Source organism: Nycticebus coucang, chromosome 8 (genome assembly GCF_027406575.1).
Source record: "Nycticebus coucang isolate mNycCou1 chromosome 8, mNycCou1.pri, whole genome shotgun sequence".
In the NCBI taxonomy this organism is placed as follows: Eukaryota; Metazoa; Chordata; class Mammalia; order Primates; family Lorisidae; genus Nycticebus; species Nycticebus coucang.
Window position 1 is genome coordinate 58,598,878 of NC_069787.1, and position 27,274 is coordinate 58,626,151.

The 27,274-nt window shown below is 43.5% G+C and overlaps 1 protein-coding gene across 5 annotated transcripts in view; it reads left to right on the forward strand.

Moving 5' to 3' along the window:
• BTD (biotinidase) overlaps nucleotides 1-20,313 on the forward strand; it is a 33,678-nt gene extending 13,365 nt beyond the window's left edge. For 3 of the 5 annotated variants that reach the window (XM_053600607.1, XM_053600605.1, XM_053600606.1), the window contains exons 2-4: nucleotides 11,446-11,710; nucleotides 17,031-17,180; nucleotides 18,802-20,313. In XM_053600607.1, the coding sequence (XP_053456582.1) occupies nucleotides 11,450-11,710; nucleotides 17,031-17,180; nucleotides 18,802-19,974 (1,584 nt within the window). In that variant the 5' untranslated portion in view covers nucleotides 11,446-11,449 and the 3' untranslated portion in view covers nucleotides 19,975-20,313. Of the gene's footprint in view, nucleotides 1-7,090; nucleotides 7,163-11,445; nucleotides 11,711-17,030; nucleotides 17,181-18,801 lie in introns of all 5 variants that reach the window. The other 2 variants (XM_053600603.1, XM_053600604.1) reach the window with 1 other exon arrangement.
• The last annotated feature ends 6,961 nt before the right edge of the window (nucleotides 20,314-27,274 follow it).

Here is a 27,274-nt window from a genome sequence, read left to right on the forward strand (position 1 = left end):
CTTTTCTGATTCTTTCTTAGAATTTCCATCCGTTAGCTTACATTACCCATCTATTCTTGCACGTCATATATTTTTTCCAGTAGAGCCCTTGGCATGTTCATCATAGTTGTTTAAATTAGAGTTTGATAATTCCAGCATCCCTGCCATATCTGATTCTGGTTCTAATTTTCTTCAAACTATATTTTTTACTTTTTTAGTGTGCCTTGTAATTTTTGTTAAAAGGTAGATATACAGGGTAAAGAAACTTCAGTAAAGAGGCATTTAGTGATGTGGTGGTGAAGTGTGGTTGGAGGGAACATGTTCTATAGCCTTAGGATTAGATCTCAGTCTTTTAGGGAGCTTATACTTCTGGACTTGAACTTTACAAGTGCCTCTCAGCACCCACCCCGACCAGGTGGAGCAGAATGACTAGAGAAGTCTAGAGTTGGGTGTTTCCCTTCTCTCAGGTCAGTTGAGCTCTGATAAAACCTCATTGGGTAAAATCCTTTCTTTACGGGCGGCGCCTGTGGCTCAGTCGGTAAGGCGCCGGCCCCATATACCGAGGGTGGTGGGTTCAAACCCGGCCCCGGCCAAACTGCAACCAAAAAATAGCCGGGTGTTGTGGCGGGCGCCTGTAGTCTCAGCTACTCGGGAGGCTGAGGCAAGAGAATCGCTTAAGCCCAGGAGTTGGAGGTTGCTGTGAGCTGTGTGAGGCCACGGCACTCTACCGAGGGAGATAAAGTGACACTCTGTCTCTACAAAAAAAAAAAAAATCCTTTCTTTACCCCAATGCGTAAAATCCTTTCTTTTGAGGGCAGACCTGCTAAAGAATACTCTGATTGCTTTTTCCCTTCTTCTTCAAGAAGCAAGAGATTTTTCTTGTGAGAACCTGGTAGAGCTCCTAGAGGTAAAACTCACAAAACTGTGGGTGCACCCATGTGAGACTGGAATTTTTAACTCATAGACTTGCCTGCTGAGCCTTCAGCACTTCATCCATTACATTTTGGGTTTTCCTGCCCCGGTACTGGTTCCCAGGGAGGTTCTGCTTGTGGGTTTCTGCTCTGGTAAGTTGTGATTCCATGTATTCACCTGTCTCTCTAATATGGGGGCAGAATCTTGCCCTATGACCTCAATTTTCTGACATATCTAGGAAGAACTGTTGATTTTTCAGTTTGTTTAGCTTTTTACTTGTTGTTAGGATGGAGTAGCAGGTGTGAGCTACTGTGCCTAGCCGAATAGTATAATAGTATAATCATTTTATACATAAGTTTAAAATCTTCCATAGTGTTTGTTTATTATTTGTTTTCTTCATGTTAAAATCTGTTCTTGTTCATTGTCTGTTCATAAGTTTTATCTTGATATTTTAATTTGGCATGTAAGGCAGCGCCGGCCCCATATACCAAGGGTGGCGGGTTCAAACCCGGCCTCAGCCAAATTGCAACAAAAAAATAGCTGGGCCTTGTGGTGGGCTCCTGTAGTCCCAGCTGCTTGGGAGCCTGAGGCAAGAGAATAGCCTAAGCCTGGGAGTTGGAGGTTGCTGTGAGCTGTGACGCCACAGCATGAATGCAACAAAGTGAGACTCTGTCTCTACAAAAAAAAAAAAGGCTGTGATTTCCTCACCACCCTCTTCTTACATGGAAAACTAATTTGGCATATAAATTTTAATTTGTCAATCTGTTTCTTCTATTGTTTCTAACTGCTTCAAATTTTAACTAGTTCTAATTTATGCCAGTTTTCCTAACATTCAGATGATTTTGAATTTACTTTTGTGTATGGCCTAAGGTATTTAAAGTTATTTCCCAATTATTATTCATTCATCCTGGTATCACTTATTCAATCGACCTTTTCCCCCATTATTTTGAGTATGGCGGCCTGATAATAGTGTGGGCTTTGGATGGAATCGGTTTGTTAGAAGTCTTGGTTCTGGATATCCATCCCCTTCTAGTTTACAAGTAATTGCTTCCCCAAAGGAAGCTAGATCACTTCTTGGTCTTTTGGCTAAGAACAAGTTCAAAAAGAAGTTAGAATAGCTCTTCTGCTTTTACCTCTGGGCAAAAGCAGCAGGGACCTTTGCTACAGGAAGAAAGGCACACAAGTTATTATTGATTTAACCAAAGCAGAAGAAAACAAAATTGATCAATGCCTCCAGGAAGAGAAGCAAGGATATTAGTCATTTCTCTACACATTTACCATGCTGTGGTTGAAGGAGAGTGAGGCAATTGTGGAGCAAAGTTCCCTCAGGAAGAGAAAGGCTTACAGAGTAAGAAAGTTTACAGAGCAGGATATGTTCACCGTAGTGGAATAGAGTACTTTTGCCTCTGGTGGAATAGAATACTTAAAACTCTCATGGAAGACTGAAATCTCCCCTACCCAACCTCATCCTCCCACCTCCCTGTGGGAACCCAGTTCTGGAGGCCTTGGACCTGCATGCCAGGTAAAGCTGTGGGGCTTAGGGCAACCAGTCAAATGTTGGCCCCATGGAGAGTGTGGTTGGCACAGGGCAATGGGACTTATGTTAGAACCAGGATGTAGCTGTGGCTGAGCTGGGTCCCTTGCCAGAGGAAAAAAGGCCCTCAGCTAATTATTGACTTAACCAAAGCAAAAGAAAACAGAATTGTTTAATGCCTCTTGGAAGAGAAGCAAGGATACTAGCCATTTCTCTACACATCTACCATGCCATGGTTGAAGAAGAGTGAGGCAAGCATGGAACAAAGTTGTAAAGAAGAGAAAGGCTTACAGAGTAAGAAAGTTCACACAGCAGGATATTTTCACCATATACAGCAAGTGGGCCTCTATTGCCAGGGCAAGTAGGCAAAGCCGCCTTCATTGTCATTCTTAATTGTGCTCTACTTTCCAACCAAACACCTGCCCACCTGCAGCATGCTGTGAGTCACCACATCACTGTGTCAAGAGCATCTTCTGAGCATCCTCCACGTGTGCTCAGAAACTCACAGCATCAGGACCCATTTGCCTGCTTTTCCTGTTTCTCTCCTGGTGTCCACACTATGCCTCTCCCAAATGCACATCTCTTGGCTTGGCAAGTGGAAAGATGGCCTTCTGCGTGTTATTGCTAATGTTATTCCTAATGCTGTGGTTTACTTTGTTTTTTTTTTTTTTTTTGAGACAGAGCCTCAAGCTGTTCCCCTGGGTTAGAGTGCCATGGCATCACATCTCACAGCAACCTCCACCTCCTGGGTTCAAGCGAATCTTCTGCCTCTGCCTCCGAAGTAGCTGGGACCACAGGCGCCCGCCACAGCGCCTGGCTATTTTTTGGTTGCAGCTGTCATTGTTGTTTGGCGGGCCTGGACTGGATTTGAACCCGCCAGCTCAGGTGTATGTGGCTGGCGCCTTAGCTGCTTGAACCACAGGCGCCTAGCCCACTTTGTTTGTTTTTTTAATTATTTCTTACATTTCTTGTTATCATTCAGTCTCAGTGCTTCTAGACTATCCTATTAAGGATTATTCTTTTGATTTGAGGAACATAGTTCCCTGGCTGTTCTCTGAGAGGTTACACACCAAAGGTAGAAGATTATTCCAAGGTAAAAGACAAAAGGAAAACAGAGGCCCAGTGTATGTGGTCGATGTGGCTTTTATTCCACCTGAATGCAGGTGGAGTGAAATCAGGAAAGGAATTCCACATGTGGCTTATGACAGATGGGGACTTAAAGGGTCAGGGAGGGCAGCAATTGCCAGCATTCCTATTTCCTGGGAGGGACATGAGTCTGACCTTTCCTGGGTGGATCATGAACCTGACCCTGCCTAGGCGAGTCAGTCCCACCTGGGCAGGGCAGGTCTATTTAGGTGGGTATCCCTGATTCTATCATTCTCCACTGACTACATCCTGGGTATCATCATCTCCATTTTTCACTCCTGAGTGATGGCAGATAAGAGTACAAGGGTGACGGGTCTTGAAGTAGTGATGCTGCATCCACCATACACTTACAGAGGTCGTGCCTGAGTTACACTTCTATCCACTATAAATTTAACAAAGGAACTTTACATTGCCCATATTCCTAGCACATCATCCCGGAAAATGTTGACATGTGGTTCTAGGACATTGTATTTTCTATGCACTGGCTCCTTTCCTCCTGAATGTCTAGCACTCAGGTCCACATTATCTAGAAGCTGGTTCTTCTGATGACTTTAATTTAAGGTAGTGCAACAGGAAATGGAGGCGAAATTTCCCAAAGGCTCTTTAAAATAATGCCTTGTTAAGGCCGGGTGCAGTGGCCTTTCACACCTGTAATCCTAGCACTCGGGGAGGCCGAGGTGGGTGGATCCATTGAGCTCAGGAGTTTGAGACCAGCCAGAGCAAGAGCAAGACCCTGTCTCCAAAAAACAGCCGGGTATTGTGGTGGGCACCATAGCCCCAGCTACTGGGGAGGCTGAGGCAAGAGAATCACTTAAGCCCAAGAGTTTGAGGTTGTCGTGAGCTATGATGCCACAGCACTCTACCAAGGGTGTCAAAGTGAGACTTTGTCTCAAACAACAACAACAAAAAACAATGCCTTGCTAAAACCCATTGAAGCTCATTTCAGAGAATTTAGTAATGGCTTTTGGAAGTCATAAACATTCCAGAAGAGCAGAGTAGCTAGAAGTGCCCCTCACCATTCTTCTCTGCCATGACTGACTGATTGTGGAAATACCTTTTCTATGTGTATTTTCCTTCCTGGTCAAGGTTTCTGATCAATAGTTTAAGACTTTCTCATAATTCATTTTCGACCTCCTAGGATTTTCCTTAACTTTCCTGCAAACTCGGATGTGCACTTGGGAATAATCTGTTACATTTTTGCAGAATATGGTTGGAAGATTTTTCAGTTTATCTAGTCTTATATATTGTTTCTATTTTTTTTTTTAATCAGGAACTTTCATTAAGCAAGTGAAAACCAGTACCAGCTTGGTTCTTCAGTGGAGTCCCTGTCATGGTTAAAACATGCACTGAGTCCTCTGACTGACCTAGATCAAATGGTTTTGAGGAAGCTTTTCCCTCTAGTTTCAGTGTTTAAAACTTCCTTTGCTTCTTTTTTCACTAAATATGGTAGAAACATTTTGTAACCTGCCCAAATTCTATCAGCCCTATTGGAGAAACACCTGGGAAATAAACGCGAAGTCTCTGACTTATATCATGCTTTAATGCCAGAGAAAGGCAGGAGTCAAGATGTAAGATACACATGACTTTGTCCTCCAAGGACCCAGACCAGGAATATCAGCATTACCTGGGAACTTGTTAGAAATGCCGATTATTAGTTACTATCCCAGTCCTATGGCATCAAAACTCCGTCTGGGGTCTGGGGAATCAAGCCCTCCACTTGATTCTGATGGCATGCTTACATTTGAGAACCTCTGCTCAGATCTAACTACCCAGAATCTCCCCTGGGAGTGCTACCTTGGAATGTCTGTTTCTTTCTCCTATAGCTACACTGAGGACTCCCCAGTGGTCTTTGAATGTTTGACCAATAAATTCTCCCAGTTCTTAACATGTCCTAAGAGGACTGGCTTCCAGTCCTACACACATCACTAATCAGTCCTAGAGTTTTCCTGCACCCTAAAAGTAGAATTTTACTTTCAGCTTCCACTACTTTATGTGGCAAAAAGATAAAAAAATAATAGTGGGTATTAAAATGGTTTACGTTGTAGGTAAAATTCAATGTGCCATTGATATAAAATGTTGTTCCTATAGATCCCTTAACCCAGCCCTATTTTCCCCTGCAGAGGCTGTTTGGCATAGTGGGGATAGACCTCCATCACTTTTTACATTCAGTCCCATCATATGAAATTGCAGTAAATTTAGAACTTGTGAATATGAAAAATGCCATGGTTGTGGGAGTATGGTGAATAAAAAACAAGTTTCTCGAAACTCAGATTTTGGAAAATCAAATGCTTTATTTTTTACTGTAAAAGAAATATATAAAGTATTAGAAGTGAAAAGGGAAAGGAAAGGGAAGGGGACAAAGATATCCATTTACTGTAAGAATCACTGTGCCATTGTGACACAAGATCACGAATGTACTCATCGGATTAATGATCTTCAACTTGGCCACAGGGTGGCAGTAGCAAACCTGTAGATTCCTTTGTCTGAACAAAGTTAAATAGACTAAGACTTTATCCAAATACCACGCACAAGAAAAAGCCTTCTTACATTAAAAACATGGGCGTTTTAGGAAGAGGTTTTATTTGACTTAAACAGTGAAGATAATTTTCCATTTGAGGAAAAGAAAGATGGTATATGTAGGTTAAAGCATCGAGATCCTTTGGTTGTGCATTTAGTTCCTAGTCAATGGAACAGAAATTGGCCCTAATTACAGGCACAGTACAAAGTCCCCTTTTTGTTTATAATTCATTCTCTTTTTTGAAGATGAGAGCTGGAATTTTATAACGAGTGAAATCACAATTTGCCACTCCCACTCAGAGGACTCATTAACTTGGTAATTTATTCACTGTTCCTTGTGGGTTCAGGCTTGAATCATCAGTTGCCACTCACACGCATTTACTCTTGACCTTTCCAACTGAGACGTCAAAAGTCTTGCTGGTGGGAGGGTTTGAACAAAGCTGCCAAAGCTAAAACCCTTGTGGAGCTTCTTTTTCTAGGGGCCGAGCCTGGACAAGCTAATGACTAGCACTCTCAGATGGGACAGGAAGCAAACAAGAAGCTGTTATAAGACTTTCTGGAAGAGAAAATGTCTCTAATGATTTCTTTACATTCACATTATGTAAATGAAGTAGAGATAGCCGTTATTTCTCCTCCTTACATAAAACAATTTAAACAAGGAAATCACAAAATTCATGAGAATAGTTTTAAAACTATTTGAACTTTACAATGTTTTTCTTGGCATTCTGTCAGCTATACATAGAAATGTATACTATGCTGATTCCTAATGACTTAGCAGGTCCCTCAGGCTTTGTTCCACAGGATGTGACATTTCTTCTGCCAACTTCTGCTGTCTCCCTTCCCTACCATGGGACTGTTATTCTCACTGACAAGAAGAGAGTGACAAGTTCTTTTATTAAAAAGATCAGTAGGTCTATATATAAATGTTTTAAATATATATACCCGCCTCTGAAATTGTCTTAGTAAGAATGCCTTAATAATAATCCTTTCATTTTGTTGCAGAAGACGCTACTGTAATAATAGCATGGCTAGGAAGGAAACACAGCTAATTATCAAGATGAATCATTTAGCAAGGTGGGGAAAAAAATCCCTGGTGTGTAAAAATATCTAATGATTGACATGTTACCAAATTTCTACAAAATAGATTTCCATGTAATTTAGACTTTGATTTCTTTTCTTCTTAGACTGAAAGAACTTTCCTGGTCAGGACTGGTGTTGGGGGCCTGTTTTTCCTTATGAAATGCGGAGTAGATCTGTAGGGCCGTTGGGAGGTCAGGATCCTGCTTAAAGATGCCCCACCTCATCAGTTATTTCCTGTCTCCTGGATGTGTCCCAATGGCACATTGAAAGGACTTGGGCTTTTACTCTGCACAAAATGGGGAGTCAATGGAGGATTTTGAGGGGAGTACCCTGATTGACTCAGGCTTTCTCTGGACCACGCTGGCTGCTCTTATGAGACCAGAATGGGGCAAATGAAGGTAGAAGTTAGGAGGCCCCTGGGCAGGTCCCTGTCATTTCTCTTTCCGTGATTCCCTCTGCTGCCACTTTCCCCATGTGCCCTTGGCTCCGGCCCACTGCTCTCCCTGCCGTTTCTCGAGCCCATGAGGCAGGCTCCCACCTCAGGCTCTCTGCCTGCTACACTCTCCCCTCGCATGCCTTCATGACTTCCTCTCCTCTTCTTCAGGTCTTTCTCAAATATCTTCTGAGCAGAGCTTTCCCTGAGCACACTATCTCAACTTGCCCCATCACCACCCGTCACTGCTTTCATTTCTCCTGGCACTCTTGCGATCTGACATAGTCAGTCTCCTCACATATCCGGAGCACGAGCCTCCCGAGGGAAGGCCCATCTGGTCCTCTGCTTTCTCCGTGATGCCTACACTTGGGACTGGCTCAGAGCCCAGTGCGGCACAGCTGTCCAAAGTGAGTGCCCTCCTGCCTTTGCTGTTGCCTGCTACTGGGTTTCAGGGTACCTCACAGGCTAGAGCCCCAATCTCAGAGGGCAGAGCATGCCCTCAGAGGTTGTTGCACCAGCTGTGCATTCACACCAGGTCCTTCCTGCAATTTAGTCTCCTATGTCGGACACCCTTCGATGAGAAGGAATACATTGCCACCTTGTCACACGAGGCACACATAAACTCTAGTCACCATTTTCAGTGTAGTCCAGGTCCTGACCAGCTCTAAAGGTGGGACAGCTGCTGGATTTTGAAGAACCACAGGACTCCCAGAGCCCCTTGTGCCCAGGGAGTCCCACACCCCAGTCTGCCTGTGCACGTTCTCATGGGCCAGCACCTGGGAACCACTGGAAAGTGTCTGGGGGATGCCTTGACTTCTCCGTTCCTGCCGTTTTAAAACCAAGCACCCTTTCTGGTGCTTGCTGAGCCTTCAAAGTCAAGTCCTTGCTTAGGACCCTGTGGGTTTTTCCTGAGATGGTATGTGTGATGCCAAATAGGGAAAACTACTGTGTGTGCTAACTTGGTTTAAACCAGGATTTTCTACCTTGTTTACAATGTCTCCTGTTTCACCACTCCTGGAGGGCAACCTATGGTATGGTCATCCCTAAGTGTCCCTGGGGAATTGGTTCCAGGACCCCTGTGGATACCAGACCAGTCAGATGTTTAAGTCCCTCTTATAAAGTGGTATAATATTTGCATATAATGTATGCACATCCTCCTGAATACTTCAAATCAGCTCTGGCTTGCTTATAATAACCTAATACAATGCAAATAGTTGTTATACTGCCTTTTTTAATTTGTCTTGTTTTTTTGTTACCGTATTGTTATTTTTATTAGGCTTTTTTTCCTCGAATATTTTTAATCCAAGGTTGGTTGAATCTGTGGATGTAGAACCCGCTAACTGTACCTGTTTTTATTGTAATTATTCATTCTCTCTTACCGCATTAAGCTCGGTTCTTTTTATCAGGAATACCTGGTGAAATCTGCATAACCTCTTATTATCAACCTACCTTTGTTCACAAGGAAATGATTGCTACTGAGAGCTCTCCTACCAGGGTTCTTCTGTAAAATATATTTTATTTTCCCAAATAGAAAGAAATGTGATATCTTGCAGGTTCTGCGGGTTCTTTGTTTTGCTGTTTTGCAAGTCCCTTACACTTAAACAAATTTCTGTGTCACCAAATCAGTGGTGCAGAGCTCTCAGTTGAGAAAGGGGTATACTGTGAGTGCCACTTTTGACCCCAGGTGCTCCTGACCTGCCTCCACTGGGACTGGTCTCTTTGTGGCCTCAGTTTTCGTATCTCTTAGGGAGGTCACTGCCTTATACTCTGGAAATATTGTCAATATGACTTTGAAGATGAAAGTTCTCGGAAGAAAAAGTACCCAATGTACTCACCCTTATTATGAAACTAATGTAGGACCTTCACATGAAAGCTATAACCCAGTTACAACCTAAGAATAGGGAGAAGGGGGAAAGGGAGGGGAGGGAGGGGGAGGTAGGTGGAGGGAGGGAGATTAATGGGATTACACCTGCAGTGCATCTTACAAGGGTATATGTGAATCCTAGTAAATGTGGAATGTAAAGGTCTTAGCAAAATATCTAAGAAAATGCTATGAAAGCTGTTAACTAGTGTGATGAAAATGTGTCAAACGATCTGTGAACCAAGTGTATGGTGCCCCATGATCATATTAATGTACACAGCTATGATTTAATAAAAATTAAAAAAAAGAAAGAAAAAAAAGTTCTCTCCCAAGACCATTGCCTATTACCATCATTGTGAAACCAGAGATGAAATGGAAAGTAAATTTTTGAGACATTTAAAATTATTCCTTGACTGTCTTCAGAGGCAAAATTCAGATAAGAAAGCTTATCAATTATACTTTTGTTTCTACGCAAAAACTCATGACTGCTCGCTCAAAGGCTCATTGTTCTTATCTTAAAACATTGTTTACAGTGTCTAAGATGAATGGCAACAAATTCTGGGGTTTGGTGTTCTGATGGTACATTTATTTTCTGGGGAAAGAAGTAACAGTTTGAGATGGGGCAAGGTTGGAGTGGGAGGTTTTCAGAAGTATTTAATTTTGCCAGGATTCTAACTGAGGATCCCTAGTCCTTATTTTATTGCTAAAAATAGTGATGGTTTGTTTCTGGAACTTTTGGCAAAAAAATAAAAAGAAATTTGCAGGCCTGGGAATTTTGGTTTTGAAATGCTAACACAGGAATTAAGAGTTGAGACTTGGACAGGATGTTGTTTTCTTTTTAAAGGGCAGCAATGCGATTCCTTGATTTGTCTTTGTTATCTTGGCATTTAATCCTGATTCTGGGCAGCTGGGCAGCCCCAGCACATCTCCACAGGCAGGTAGCCTGACCTTGGCACACCACCTGGTAAATCCATATACCGGGGCTCAGGCTTTAGCTGGGAGGCCAGGTTGATTTTCAAAATGGAATTGAACTATTCGTTCTAAAACACTGTAGTTAAGACAACTTTTAGAAATAAACATTCCTATTCTTGGAGGGCAGGAAGACACACAGAAGTGTCATTTACTTCTTTTATGGTAAGAATTACAAAGCTAAATTTACTTTCTAGAAAATTCTAGTTTATTTTCTAGAAAATGTGTTTTATCACTGCAAAAAGCACTTTATTTCCAAATGAGTATGCTTTTGAGGAAAAGTTTTGGAGTCACAGAGACAAAGAATGAAAAAGTGATGATGGGCAATGATAATTCTCAAGTTCAAAAAAGAAGGGAAAAATCTGTGCTCTGAGAGACTTTGCCTGTCTATAATGGGCAGTAGATATTGGCATTTAAGTAGAAGTCAGCAGTTTCTTGGCACCAAATAAAGAATGTTTTGCTGAATAAAGACACCATTATCCATTATATTTGTTACTAACCAGAGAAATGCAGGGAGAATTTTAATCCATCTGTTTTTTTATGGCGAGGAAAGCTGAGCTATCTCATGACCACTGTAGCTGGTACAGATGGCTGGCCGGCCGTGTGTTTGTGTGTATAGTGGGCAGGGGGTGGAAAATGAAATATATCACAGAATTATGTTACGTAATCAGAATAATTACTATTGCTTAAAACTTCAGCACACAATTAGAAAAATGAGTAGTGACGTACTAAACTTTGCTGAGCACTGGGTAAGAAAATCATGGCAAACACTGAGACTGTTTTGAAGATGTTCTAAAATCAGACTCTGAAGACAGTGAGCCATTTTAAATGTAGCTTGCTACGTGTTTGGAGAGAAACATACTCTTTTATTAGGAACATGAAACAAACTCTTGGAGCTGCAGTATCACTGCGGGTGAGTTTAATTGCTGGGATTAATAAATCACAGCTGTGAAAGTTAAATTCTTGGCAGGATTCTTTATTCAGCTGTTTTCCCCTTGCCCCATTACATTCCAGATTTATGGTCTGCACTATGTCTGGAGCCAGCAATAAACTTGCTCTTTTCCTCTGTGGCTGCTACGTGGTTGCCCTGGGAGTCCACGCCAGGGAGCACCGCATGGCTGGACATCATGAGGCCGAGTATTACACGGCTGCTGTGTTCGAGCACCAGTCAATCTTGAGTCCAGACCCGCTAGCTCTCACCAACCGCAAGCAGGCCTTGGAGCTAATGAACCAGAACCTCGACATCTATGAACAGCAAGTGATGGCTGCAGCTCAAAAGGCAAGGAATGCTCCTTGATGAGGACCCGAGCTTGTGTCATAGAACATGGCAAATTGCTCTTTAGCTCAGTGGTTGAGTAAGCCCAGGCCTCCTGTAACCCCTCTGGAAAATCAGTCCAGCTAGTTAACCTGAGTTGAACTAGTCAATTGGCTGGAGTCTCACTGCTCAGAGGATAGTCCACAGATTGGGAACTTGTAGAATGTTTAATCTCACCTCAGACCTACTGACTCAGAATCTGCATTTTAGCAGGTAGTCCTCAGGTGATGCATTTGCCCTTCAAGTTTGAGACTCCCTGAGAGTGATCACTGGTTCTCAGGTGTGGTTGCGCACAGGAATCACTGTGTGAGTTGTAAACAAACACGGGTGCCTGGGTCCCAAACAGTCAGTTGTAATTGGTCCAGATGGGGCGTGGACTGGGTGTTGGAATTGTTTTTAAGGCTCCCCAGGGGGTTTTAATGTGCAGAAAAATTTGAAAACCACTGGGTGTGATGAACTCTTACACTCTCTGAGGTATTCAAAGTTTAACTGAAATAGTTAGTGTCCACAAAACTGCCATTTGCTGCCTTCAGATTATTTGGGGCTCATTTCTGGTCCCTTTGCCAGACTCCAAACAGTCTGAGCCTTAGCCCAGACAAAAGTGACCCCTGCCAACAGAGGGAAGGTTGGTGCCAGCCTTTGTGAAGGCTTCCTGCTTTGCCCACATTCCCCCTCCCACCAGGAAGGGTGGGGATGAAGGAGAGAGGCCCTCTGGGGCAAAGAGGGGAATGTCAGTGCCAGATGTTACCTAAGAAAATGCCCTGCTGGGAAACCCATAACCAAAGGGAAGCTTAAGCTTTAACTCTGGTGGTGCAGTGACCGTACCATGACTCACCATCCTCTTTACATTTTAACACAGCCATTGTGGCCCCCTGGTTTCTTTCCTCCAGGCCGTCCATCCTTAGTCCCTCCCTTCCACAGTTCCTTCTGAGGTTCTGTTTCCCACCCTTCTACTGAAGACTCTGGGTGTCTCTGTACTGAGAACTGGGTGGAGCCCTCCTGCTTCTGTCTGACAGGGTAGGTGAAGAAGAACCCTCATCTCTGTCATTCCAGGTGTGTTCCCTAGAAAACTGTTGGCAGCCCCCACCTCATGGTGGATTCACAGGGCGCTTGCTGTCAACTAAACTCTGTGACCTTTTCACACATGCAGGCACACATACGGCCATTGCCATCCTGCACTTACAAAGTTGATTTATTTAACTTGAGAGCAGGTCTTCACATTATGTTACATTTCATCATTCCAGCCTGTTGCGCTATTTAGGGATCTTTATTGACATCTGAGTATCAGTTACATTCACGTCATTCACACATTTGATACATACCTCATTTATGTCTACGCTGAAGTCAGTGTAAAAAAATCTCAGGCTGTGCCCTCAGACCTCCTGCTGACGTTGATCTCCTTGAGGACAGGCGTTCTCTTGATAGAGATGTTTGCTTGCATGACACTGAACCCAGCACCTGAAGGACCACCTCCCTCTTGCTTCTCTGTCTGGTCCTCAAGACCATCCTCAGACGTGTGCCACACTGACGCCCAGAGACGCTGACTGTAGACCTCCCCTGCTTTCACCTTTTATTAACCTGCCCCTGAGGAAGCAGAACGTGGTTTTGTTGAGCCCACGCCAGCTGCAGAGCATCATTCCTTCTGTATTTGTGGTCCAGGAACAAAGATGAAGCTGTTGGTGTGACTGTGTCTGTAGTGCTCACTGATATCCCCACTGCCCCACGTGATCATATGTGTTAAGGCTACTTGTAAGACAAAGCAATGGCAAGCTGAATCAAAGTTTTGTATCAAACTTGCAGTAAGGGGAGAGGCTCCTGCACAAACCAGTTGAAGTACAGTCACGTGTCACTTTATGACAAGGCTACATTGTAAGAAATATTCTGTTAAGGTGACTTTGTCATCGTGTACCTCATGGTGTACTTAATACAAACCTAGATGGTGTAGCCTGCTACACACCCAGGACACATGGTACTGGGCTCCATGGTAACGTGCTGCAGACCTGCACAGCACGTTACTGTACTGAGTACTGTAGGCGGTGGTAATGTGATGGTAAGTATTTGAAGAGGTACAGTGAAAATACAGTGTTACAATCTTATGGGACCACTGACACAAGGTCTGTTCTTGGCCAAAACATTGTTATGTAGCACATGACTGTTATCCTCTCTTGGTAGAGGCATTTAGAGTCCATTTTAAAGATGATTGGGCTGGTCACTCAGATCTGTAAGCTTCATTCCTCAGAAGGAGTTCTTTAAAAACTTTTTGTAGAGGGCGTCTCCTGTGGCTCAGTCGGTAAGGCGCCAGCCCCATATACCGAGGGTGGCGGGTTCAGACCCAGCCCCGGCTGAACTGCAAACCAAAAAATAGCTGGGCGTTGTGGCGGGCGCCTGTAGTCCCAGCTACTTGGGCGGCTGAGGCAAGAGAATCGCTTAAGCCCAGGAGTTGGAGGTTGCTGTGAGCTGTGTGATGCCATGGCACTCTACCGAGGGCCATAAAGTGAGACTCTGTGTCTACAAAAAAAAAAAAAAAAAAAAAAACTTTTTGTAGAGGTATAGTCTTGCTGTGTTGCGCAGGATGGTCTCTAAACTCCTGGCCTCAAGCGATCCTCCTGCCTTGGCAACCCAACGTGCTGGGATTACAGGTGTAATCCAGCCACCATGCCTGGCCAGAAGGAGTTTTTTTAATCTCATTAAGACCTGAGCTGAAGCTGTGTGTCAGTAGTGCAGGTTACTTTTTAGAAAGGAGTACTAATCGCATCAGACCCAGGTAAGGCTGGGTTCCTCTCCTCATTTCTGGCTAGTTGCTCAGGGAATGCAATGTTCATATTAATACAGAAGGTGCCAAAAAATGTTTATGAGTTGAGAAAACTGTATTAAAATTGTAATACTCGATATATACCAATAATAAAAGATGAATACAAGGCATGCCAAGTACCTCTTGTAATTATACAAGTCAAGGGTGACTTGAATATTACCATTTAATATAGCTTTTTCCTTTCTTAAAGTGTGTATACATTTTTTTGGCACACTATATATTATGTGTACAAAATTTAAATGCTCTCCATAAAAAAAATTCAGTACTCTCAAAGTTTTATTTTATGTAATTTATTATTATTATTTTTTTAGAGATAGAGTCTCACTTTGTCACCTTCTGTAGAATGCTGTGGCATCACAGCTCACAGCAACCTCCAGCTCCTGGGCTTAAGCGATTCTCTTGCCTCAGCCTCCTGAGTAGCTGGTACTACAGGTGCCCGCCACAACGCTTGGCTATTTTTTTGTTGCGGTTTGGCCGGGGCCTAGTTTGAACCTGCCACCCTCGGTATATAGGGCCAGTGCCCTACTCACTGAGCCGCAGGCACCGCCCCAAAGTTTTATTTTAAATACAGGAAGATACCTGTCTTACTACAATTTTCAAAAGTTAAAAATATGATTCTTATACAGATACAGAATGAATAAAGCTTTTATTTAACTCATTTAATTAATGAAAGAACTAGTACAATGGTGAAGTTGGTTCAAAGCCGGATTTAAGGAATGGAAATATGTGTTTTAGTCCAGTAAAAGTTGAAATGAATACAAAACTGGCTAATGTCCTGTGGGACAATACAATCATCATTTTTTTTAATTTTTTCTTTCTTCCCCGCCCCCCCCCCCAGACCACCAGGAGTATCGTTTACAAAACAAAGTCAAACAGTGTTATATTTTCTTTTCTTTCTTTCTTTTTTTTTTTTTTTTGAGACTGAGTCTCACTCTGTTGCCCTGGGTAGAGTGCTGTAGCATCATAGATCACAGCAACCTCAAACTCTTGGGCTTGAGTGATTCTCTTGCCTCATCCTCCCAAGTAGCTGGGACCACAGGCACCTACCATAAGGCCCAGCTAGTTTTAGAGATGGGGGTCTCACTCTTGCTCAGGCTGGTCTTGAATTCCTGAGCTCGAGTAATCCACCAGCCTCAGCCTCCCAGAATGCTAGGATTATAGTCGTGACACCTGCTATTTTAGATGATTTATGCCCTCTCTGCCTCCTTTCTCCACCATCCACACAAGGGCCCATGTTCCAGGCTTGACATTTTAAGCTGTGGAAGTAGAAAGCAGCAGCAGAGCAAGGCTCTGGCGCTGAGGGTGTGGACTGCCCTCCTTTGGTGCTATGGAGATCACAGGGAGCCCCAGGCCATCACAACTAGGAAGCCTAGGGTGTCCCCTATGTGGGAAGAGGCCTTTAGGACAGTCAGAGCTGGAAAGGGTAGCCTTCTAATTCCTGGCTGGAGCATGAGTCTCTGTTTTTTTCTTTCTTTTTTTTTTTTTTTTGCAGTTTTTTTGGCTGGGGCTGGGTTTGAACCCACCACCTCTGGTATATGGGGCCGGCGCCCTACTCCTTTGAGCTACAGGCACCGCCTGAGTCTCTGTTTCTACGCTGAGATCAACATGTTGGCTCTTAACCCACTGACCCAGACATGGTAATCACCTGGGGGACCGTTAAACAAACACTGTTGCCAGGACGCCACCCACAGTCAATTGAATCAGATTTTTTACGTATGGGCCCCATCATCAGGGATTTTTTTCAGAAGTTCCCCAACTAATTTAAATGCATAATGAAAGTTGAAACCACAGACTGGAGATATCGCATCTGGGTGTTAATGGGCCTGATATTCAAGGATTTCTGTGGTCAGCCTGACTCCCACTGCACTAACAAGAACTCCAGACCCCTACTAACTGTTTGCTTGGCAAACTCCTACACCTTTTAGCCAAGTTTACTCATTCCCACCTTCCTTGACATGCCTAAGGCACAGTTAATGGTTACCCTAGAGGACTTTGTCTTTGTTCCCTTGTGATTAGGTCAAGTGAGACAGCTTTGCCAAGACTATGATCTCTGAGGAGAGTTGAGCCACCATCTTTGTACCTCTGGTTTCTGGTACGGAGTAACTCCTTCTTTTTTTTTTTTTTTTGAGACAGAGTCTCACTTTGTTGCCCTTGGTAGCATGCCGTGGCATCATAGCTCACAGCAACCTCAAACTCCTATACTCAAGAGAACCTCTTGCCTCAGCCTCCCAAGTAGCTGGGACTATAGGCGCCTGCCACAATACCCAGCTATTTTTAGAGACTGGGTCTCACTGTTGCTCAGTGTCGAACTTCTGAGCTCAAGCAATCCACCTGCCTCAGCCTCACAGAGTGCTAGGATTACAGGTGTGAGCCACCACATCTGGCCTTCAAGAGTTGAAGTTGTCAAATCAATGATCAAAAGTATAAACAAATTAAGTGGTGCTTCCCATCATCTGATATTTTGATTTACAGGGTGTACAGATCATAGTGTTTCCAGAAGATGGTATTCATGGATTCAACTTTACAAGAACATCCATTTACCCGTTTCTGGACTTCATGCCATCTCCGCAGTTGGTCAGGTGGAACCCATGCCTGGAGCCCCACCGTTTCAATGACACAGAGGTGTGTGAGGATTCCAGCTTTCTTTCTCAGTAGACTGAGGGCATGCAGAGATGAACCAAGTTGGGAGCCAAAAGTAACATGTTAACTAAGATTGAAAGGAGCCCTAGGATTCAAACAAACCCAACTCCCCAAATTCCACCTGCCACATATTAATTCAGTTAAAGAATGTCTGCTATTACGAAGCATCAGCAGATCTTTTCATTTATTGATTACCCAAGAAATACGTGAATATATACTTAAAACAAACCAAACAGAAGTAAAAATAGGAACCTTCACCATAGTCTGCCCCTCATCCTATTTCCATTCATAGAGAAACTGCTATCAACAATTTAATGTTCTTTTTTTTGTTTATTTTTGAGACAGACTTTCACTCACTCTGTCATCCTCGGTAGAGTGCCATGGTGTCATCATAGCTCACAGCAACCTCAAACTCTTGGGTTTGAGAGGTCCTCCTGCCTCAGCTTCCCAAGTACCTGGCATTATAGGTGCCTACCATGATGCCCAGCTAGTTTTTCTATTTTTAGTAGAGATGGGGGTCTTGCTCTTGCTCAGGCTGGTCTTGAACTCTTGAACTCAAGCAATCTACCTGCCTTGGTCCCAGAGTGCCAGGATTACAGGTGTGAGCCACTGCACCCGGCCCATTTAACTATATTCTTTTCTATGTATTTCATAGTTATTAACATCTCTTTTTTTAGCATACTATAATATGCTTATTCTTTTTTTAACTCCTGTAATTATAAGCAGTGTTTCAATGAATATCCTTGTAAACATGTCTAAGCTTGTCTGTAGATAAAATTTTTAGAAATGGAATTCCTCAAAGGATGTGCATATTTTAAATTATACTAAAGAGTACTGAATTTCCCCCTTAAAATTTGATTTCACAGTACATCCCATGTAATATGAGTATCTGTTTCCCACCTTTTGGTCAATGAAAGATAGACTAATATTTTGAATTTTTTCTAATCTTATAAAGGTAGAAAAATGATATCTCATTGTTTTAATTTGCGTTTCCTTATTACTAATAAGATTGAGCTTTTTTTCAAATGTTTGACCATTTATATTTGTTCTGTGAACCACTGTTTGTATCCTTTGCATATTTTCAGTAGTGATTGCTCTTTTATTGATTTATAAAGAGCTGTTTATACACCTATTATGGATACAATACAAGTATCCATTATTTAAAAATATGAGGCAAAGGCCGGTGCCTGTAGCTCAGCGGCTAGGGTGCCAGCCACGTACACTGAGGCTGGCAGGTTCAAACCTGGCCCGGCCTGCCAAACAACAACGACAGCTACAACAAAAAAATAGCCAGTGTTATGGAGGGTGCCTGTAGTCCCAGCTACTTGGGAGGCTGAGGCAAGAGAATCACCCAAGAGTTTGAGGTTGCTGTGAGCTGTGATGACATGGCACTCTACTGAGGGTGACATGGTAAGACTCTGACTCAAATAAAAATATATATATATGAGGCAAAGGAAGGATTTTAAAAACCTATTTTCAGGCGGCACCTGTGGCTCAAGGAGTTAGGGTGCCAGCCCCATATACTGGGGGTGGAGGGTTCAAACCCAGCCCTGGCCAAAACTACAAAAAAAAAAACCTATTTTCAATACCTTTTTTCTTCTAGGTCCTCCAGCGCCTGAGTTGTATGGCCATCAAGGGAGAGATGTTCTTGGTGGCCAATCTTGGGACAAAGCAGCCTTGTCATAGCAATGACCCAGGGTGCCCAAACGATGGGAGATACCAGTTTAACACAAATGTCGTGTTTAGCAGTAATGGAACCCTTGTTGACCGCTACCGTAAACACAACCTCTACTTTGAGGCAGCTTTTGACTCTCCTCTTAAAGCGGATCTCATCACCTTTGATACTCCCTTTGCTGGCAAGTTTGGCATCTTTACTTGCTTTGACATACTGTTCTTTGTCCCTGCCATCAGCCTCCTCCAAGACTCCGAGGTGAAGCACATTGTTTATCCAACTGCCTGGATGAACCAGCTCCCTCTCTTGGCAGCCATTGAGATTCAGAAAGCTTTTGCCATTGCCTTTGGCGTCAATGTTCTGGCAGCTAACATCCACCACCCATCTCTAGGGATGACAGGGAGTGGCATACATGCCCCTCTGAAGTCCTTTTTGTACCATGACATGGAAAACCCCACAGGCCACCTTATAATTGCCCAGGTAGCCAAAAATCCTCAGAGTCTCATTGGTACAGAGAACGCAACAGGTAAAATGGACCCATCCCATAGTAAGTTTTTAAAAATCTTGTCAGGTGATCCATACTGTGAAAAGGATGCTCAGGAAGTCCATTGTGATGGAGCCACCACATGGAACATGAATGCCCCTCCCACATTTCACTCCGAGATGATGTATGACAATTTCACCTTGGTGCCTGTCTGGGGAAAGGAGGGCTATCTTCAAGTCTGTTCAAATGGCCTCTGCTGTTACTTGCTTTACAAGAGGCCCACGTTGTCCAAAGAGCTGTATGCCCTGGGGGTCTTTGATGGACTTCACACAGTACATGGCACTTACTACATTCAAGTTTGTGCCTTGGTCAAGTGTGGAGGTCTTGGCTTTGACACCTGTGGTCAGGAGATCACAGAGGCCACAGGGATCTTTGAGTTTCACCTGTGGGGGAACTTCAGTACATCCTACATATTTCCTTTGTTTCTGACCTCAGGGATGACTCTGGAAATCCCTGACCAGCTTGGCTGGGAGAATGACCACTATTTCCTGAGGAAGAGTGGACTGTCCTCTGGCCTGGTGACGGCAGCTCTCTATGGGCGGTTGTATGAGAGGGACTAGGAAAAGCGTGTGGTCTGTGGGGTGGACTCTGGCCATTGTGTGGCCAGCCCTGCACTTCCACAGTCTGCAGTTCACAGCACTGGGACCAGGTCTCTGCCCTAGGGAGACACTCACTCTGTGACATCAGATCCCACCCTGGGAATGGTGGGAAGAAGTAGGACAGGCAGATTCCCTCACTGTCCTTTCCTATTAAGTGTCAATTATTGAGACATTTTCTGGTATTTCCTATTCACATTTGTCTTTTTTCAAGCCACATCTGCCTCTAGTAAATCTCTCAGTACACAATTGATTTTAAGAGCTAAAACAAAAATAAATGTCAATTTATATTTCACACATCCACAAAGCAGTGGTTTGGGTTTTTTTTCTTCTTGTTGATAAAGTGACACCCAGGACACGTAAATATTTCACAAGCCTCAAAGATTTTCTAGGGTAAGAAACAAACTCTCAAAGCAAAATCTGCATCAGAAATGGATGCTGTGAGGACCTTTGCCATTCTGGTCAACTAGAACTCTATTCAGATAAAAAGGCAATGCCAGCACCACCAGCGTCAGAAACAAAGACCTTAAAATAGCTTTTAAAAATAGAAATAAGTTTTTCTGGCATCTGCCTGTCAGTAAGTGGAATGTGTAGACAGGACTTGGAATAACTGGAAAAAGTGCAGTGCTCCAGGGTGGAGGGTGGATGGGGCCTGGAAAATGTCAAGAGAGGAGCAGCAACAGGAAGGTCTGAGTAATAGAATACTTTCTGTACAATACATCTCACGCAGGGATTCCAGGGACCTTAATAAACTGAGGTGGCTTTGGGCAAGATTTTGGGCAAGTCACCCGATTGGGCAGGATGCAATGATGCCAGTACAATTCAATCCGCAGCCCCACAGAGGGTCTCCCCTTTACAGTGAGGCAGACACCCGTCAAGGTAAGTCGAAAGAACTGCCATGGAGGTCAGGTCGCTTTAGTCATGCATTTATTTAATCACTCAACAGGTGCAGTATAGGGGCTTCCCCTCAGTAGTGGTTCCAGATGCAAAATCATGATTCAGTATGGTGAAGACATTTTTAGGCCACTGATTATAATTTGCATCCAATATTTCAAAGCCATTTAAAAAAGGATTTGACTTCATGCCTAGCAGCTGTTTCAGATCATTTTTTTAAGTGCAGAATCGATAATTGATTTTTAGTGATTTGCCAATTAAATGTTGCGGCCATTTAGTTTTTACTCACTTTTAAATTAGTTTTTTTTTTTTAATAGTACAGGTTTAAAAAAAAAACCAAAATTTTATAAAGCAAGAAATGAAATTCTTCCCCCCTTCCTCCCCAGTGTAGTCTTCCAGACCCTCTTCTGGCTCTTAGGTCAGGAGCTTTGGATTCTGGAGTCAGACTGATGGATTCATGTTCACACCTTCACCATTTCCCCTTCCTGGGTAGAATTCTTGTGCACCAGACTTCTCATTTGTAGAAAGCATGTTGAATAAGCCTGTGGGAAAGGAGGAAAACCAGTGCCGGGCCCTGTGACTCACTGCATGAGTCAAGTCTTCAGGGAATAAGCAGGAACTGCTCAGAATTCCTAAGGAAGCCTTGGGATCCCTGTGCCCTGGGAAATCCCCCTGAAATGGGAGTGGGACCTCTCCCACCAGATGACAGTGCCTGCCTGTCCTCCCAGCACACAGCCTCCAGAAAGAGTGAGCTGGCAGGTCGGGTGTGGCTCCAGATGTGGCTGTCTACCACCCACTTAGCTTCCCTTCCCCAAACCCCAGGGAGACAGAAATTATCTTAAAAATGCATATCATTGCTTTATGCCAAGATGAGTCAAATCTGCCTGAGAAAGAGACTTGGTGGACCTACTTCACCCGATAATCATCTATTATAAACCTGCGGGCTCCATAGTCTGACTTTCTGAGCAGAGTACCATGAACTTTCCCTAGCTTCCTTTATATTAACAATTTAGAAGGAATTGCTTATGAAGTAGACGTTAGGGGAAAAGCAAATAATGGTAGTAGAACAAAGTGATTTTTACAATGAAAAGAAGTAGCTTCCAGATGGCAGAACAAACTGGAGGATAGGAAAATGAATAAATCATATTCAGGGAAAAAATATACCTATGACTAATAGTTGTAATATGCTTTTGTTAACTGTGATCATAAAATTTAGGAAGCAAATGACAATCTTGACCATAACATAAAGGAAGGAAATAAATGTATTTTTGGCTGAATCAGTCTTGAGGGAAGTAGCTTGGTTCATGTGGTTTTTCGGGGAGGTGCAGCTGTGCTTGTCTGTGGTTTTATTGCAAGGGAAGTGAGAGGCACAGTGTGCTAAGGTTCACACTGGACCTAAAAACCCCTGTTCTTAGAGAAGCCAAAGCCACATCTCCTCACAGACTCCAGACTCAGGGCCCACCGCACCTGCTCCTGAAGGCAGCCTGTTCACAGCCCCTGCCAAGGGAAACTCATTGGGTCACCCTTCCCCCACTGGTGGCCCTGCTCAGGCCCTGTGTCCAATCTTGTGCCCACAGCACATTGTCTAGGAGGAGGCATCCGGCCCAAGCCAGCCAATCAGATGGCTATTGGTAGCCTAAGAGATGGCGACGTGGCACAAAAGTTCTGCCTGGAGAAGGGCAGCCATGCTGATTCTCAAGAAAATTCAGAACTCAAATGTAAATTACCACCAGATGAACAAATGATTTCTCAACAAAGTGGATTTACATGTGGCAAAATGGGAACCAGGTGGTATCAATATGAAATGCTGTGTGATGCACCAAGGCCTAGATAGAAAGCAGGTGCTGCCTTGACCTGACGGTCTATCTGTGAGCTGCGGAGGTCCTGCTGCTGCCTGGCCAGAGAAAGGGCTTGGCCTCTGGCTTCAGTCTTACTTCACTGCCAAGCCTCCCTTCTTAGGTTAGTTGTCTATTCCCACATAAAAATTACCCTGAGGCTTGGCGCCCGTAGCACAGTGGTTATGGCGCCAGCCACATACACCGAAGGTGGCAGGTTTGAACCTAGCTGGGGCCAGCTAACCAACAATGACAACTGCAACAAAAAATAGCTGGGTGTTGTGGCCGGCGCTGTGTAGCTGTGTAGTCCCAACTACTTGGGAGGCTGAGGCAAGAGAATTGCTTGAGCCCAAGAGTTTGAGGTTGCTGTGAGCTGAGTTGTGATGCCACAGCACTCTACCGAGGGCAACATAGTGGGACTCTGTCTCAAAAAAAAAAAAAATTACCCTGAAACTTCGTGGCTTAAAATAGGCATAACTGGGTACACTTATATACTGTTGGTGGGATTGCAAACTAGTACAGCCTTTTTGGAAAGACGTATAGAGAATCATCAAAGAACTAAAGGTAGACCTCCCATTTAATACCATAATCCCATTACTAGGTATCTGCATAGAAGAAAAAAATCATTTTACCATAAGGACATTTGCACACCAATGTTAATAGCAACTCATTTCACAATCACAAAGATGTGGAAACAACCCAAGTGCCCATCAACTTATGAATGGGTAAACTTTGATCAATGAATACCATGGAATATTATTCGGCCATATAAAAATAGGGACTTTACAACTTTTGTACTTACCTGGATGGAGTTGAAGAACATTCTCATTTGTAAAGTATCTCAAGTATGGAAAAACAAGCTTCCCATGTATTCAATATCAATCTGAAAATGGTAGATCTACAACTACAGGCCCACATGTGAGGAAAACAATTTTTTAAATTCAAGAAGGGGGGGAGGTAAGTTCCCATCTGTACAATGAAGGCGTATATGGCACACCAGGTGGGTGAAAGACTCAACTTCAGCTCCCCCTGGGAAGGGACACAGGGCATAGATACCAGGACTTAAAAATCAGTGGGGACCGAGTTCTTTTCCCCCCCTTCCAGAAGCTCTGGTGCTTTCTACTTCTTCTGTATTCCTTTCTAACTTCTAATAAAAGTCCTATCTAAAAAAAAAAAAAAAAGATCAGTGGGGACCATCTCAGGGACTGGCTCCTTCTCTCCTCAACCTGAGAAATGGGAGCCGTCCTTTAGCCTGAAGTTCATACCCTATTCACCTTCTCCTTTACCTGACTTCTAGGCCCACATGAGGGCCTTCACCATGAACCTGGGTCTCTGGTCCAGGCACAGCCGATCCCCTCAGCTTCCCCAATCTACAATCTGGCCTCTGCACTGCTGGGTTTGCTTGAAATGGCCCCTTCTGATGAGAATACTCATCCACCCTTCAAGGTCTACTCCCTCATCGCAGTTTGCAAATCTTCTCCCATTGAACTGGAAGTTTGTTCCCACAGCCCTTCCTCACTGGGCTACATTATGTATCTGAGTCCTTCCTGCCAGAATGCAGGCCTCCCTGTAGTGAGTGACCACTCTGTGCTGGCTGAGGTTTGCTATGGCCATCTTGCAGATGAGGAGAGCTGACACAGAGATCTTAGCGAATTGCTCACATGCAAATTTGTGCTGAGTTGTGATTTGTTTCTTCTTCACAGTGACTCTACAGAGACTTGCCCTCTGACAGCAGAGCCAATGTCCCTTGGCTTATAAACTCTGTGCTTTATACATGGTGACTGCTGAGCAAATGGATGAGTGGGTAGCCACCAAGAGGATTTATAACATTTAGACAAATAGGTCTGGCAAGGTGGCTCACACTTGTAATTCCAGAACTCTGGGAGGCAGAGATGGGCAGATTGCTTGAGCTGAGGAGTTTGAGACCCAGTCTGAGCAAGAGCAGGACCCCGTCTCTACTAAAAATAGAAAAACTCGTCAGGCATTATGGTGGTGTCTGTAGTCCCAAGTACTCGGGAGGCTGAAGTAGGAGGATTGTTTGAGCCCAAGAGTTTGAGGTTGCTGTGACCTACAATGACACCATAGCACTCTATCCAAAATAACAGAATAAGTCTCTGCCTCAAAACCAAAACCAAAAACATTTAGGCTGAGAAAAAAATAAAATTTTCTTTCCATTGGAAAATTTCCTCATTTTAGTGTGCTAGTGCTGAAGTAAAACAAAAAAAATCTAAATAACAAATGAAAAATTAAAAATGAAATTAGGGTGGGTGCAGTGGCTCATGCCTGAAATCCCTGCACTTTTGAAAGGCTGAGGCAAGAGAATCACTTGAAGCCAGAAGTTTGAGACCAGCCTGAGCAACATAGTGAGATCCTCTCTACAGAAAGTAAAAAATTTAGCTGGAAAAAAAAAGAAAAAAAAAATTTAGCTGGGTGTGGCAGTACATGCCTATAGTCCAGCTACTCAGGAAGCTGATAGGAGGATCACTTGAGCCCAGGAGTTTGACGTTGTTGTGAGCTATGATGATGCCACTTGCCCTCCAGACTGGGTGACAGTGAGATCCTCTGTCAAAAACCACCAAAAAATGAAATTACCAAGAGACCTATGGACTCTGGGCTTCATGCATATCTAATTTTTTCACAAATAACTTTTATTCTTTTTTTTTTCCTTGACCAAAAAAGAGAATTTAGACTAAAGAATCTGAAAAGATCTCTTAAGGCACAGCTGGGTCCAGGAGCTCAAGTGCTCTCTGGTCGCAGTATTGCTCTCTCCACTTCTTTATCATTTTTTCTCCCATACAGATCCCTTATGTAGTTGTAACAATGGCTACCATAGCTGCTGCTTCCACTTCCCACTGGTAATTTGTTTTAAATGGTCCAGTATTGGAATACTAACATCGAATCTTGCTGCTAATCCACACGTAGACTGAGATGGATTCCTTTCCACTGCAGCTTTCATATCATGGGGCTCATTTTCAAGATTAAAATCACCAGAATAGAGCTTTCAAACCATCAATGTACTGTGTATTCATCAGCCACACCCTTCCTAAACTTTTTTGTTGATATTTCAAGTTGTCTGCACTGCATTGGATCTACAATGGAAGTCATATCAGAAAAAAACACGAGGGGCGGCGCCTGTGGCTCAGTGAGCAGGGCGCCGGCCCCATATACCGAAGGTGGCGGGTTCAAACCCAGCCCCAGCCAAACTGCAACCAAAAAGTAGCCGGGCATTGTGGCGGCCGCCTGTAGTCCCAGTTACTCGGGAGGCTGAGGCAGGAGAATCGCGTAAGCCCAGGAGTTGGAGGTTGCTGTGAGCTGTGTGATGCCACGGCAATCTACCGAGGGCAATAGAGTGAAACTCTGTCTCTACAAAAAAAAAAAAAAAAAAGAAAAGAAAATAACACGAATTTTTTATTTATCCATGGTTTCACAAAAATTGCTCTAAAAATATTTGAAAGGTAATGGTTTGAAAGAATGAGGATGTACCTTCACAATAAAAACAAAACAAGAAGTGTCAAAGTGAAATTTCAGAGACATCAACTGTGAAACTTAGTACTTAAGGAAATCGACATTTCATACTTATTAATCTAATACATTTTAAATAAATTTTTAACATTTATAATAAATAAATGGCAGTTTAAGGGGGGGAAGGTCCAGGGTTCTTTCTAATTATCCATTTTTTTTTCTTTTTGAGATAGTCTCACTCTGTTGCCCCAGGCTACAGTGCCATGGTGTCAGCCTAGCTCACAGCAACCTCAAACCCCTAGGCTCAAGAGATCCTCTTGCCTCAGCCTCCTGAGTAGCTGGGACTACAGGTGCCCACCACAACTCCTGCATAAAATTTTTCTACTTTTAGTAGAGACAGGGTCTCCATCTTGTTCAGGCTAGTTTTAAACTTACTTTATTTTTTATTTTTTTTAGAGACAGTCTCACTTTATCACCCTCCATAGAGTGCTGTGGCATTGCAGCTCACAGCAACCTCCAGCTCTTGGGCTTAGGCAATTCTCTTGCCTCAGTCTCCCGAGTAGCTGGGACTACAGGCGCCTTCCACAACGCCCGGCTATCTCTTGTTGCAGTTTGAACCCACCATCCTCTGTATATGGGGCTAGCACCCTACTCACTGAGCCACAGTTGCCACCTAGTCTTAAACTTTTGAGCTCAAGTGATCCTCTTGCTTTGGTCTCCCAGAGTGCTAGGATTATAGGCCTTAGCTACATGCCTGGCCTAATTAGCCATTTTTAAGCTTAACATATTTCTAATATAGTTCTACATTAGTTTTTATTTTTATTTTTTTGCAGTTTTTGGCTGGGGCCAGGTTTGAACCCGCCACCTCCGGTATATGGGGTTGATGCCCTACTCCTTTGAGCCACAGGCACCACCCAGTTCTGCATCAGTTTTTAAAGATTATTGGACACATCAAAACAAAGAGAAAACTCCTACATCCATAGACAACAGAAAGGCTTCTGCTTTTAGTGAAAATACATATCTTCAAATAATAGTTGCAACCCAAGTTTTTCAGCAACCATTAAAGAACAAAG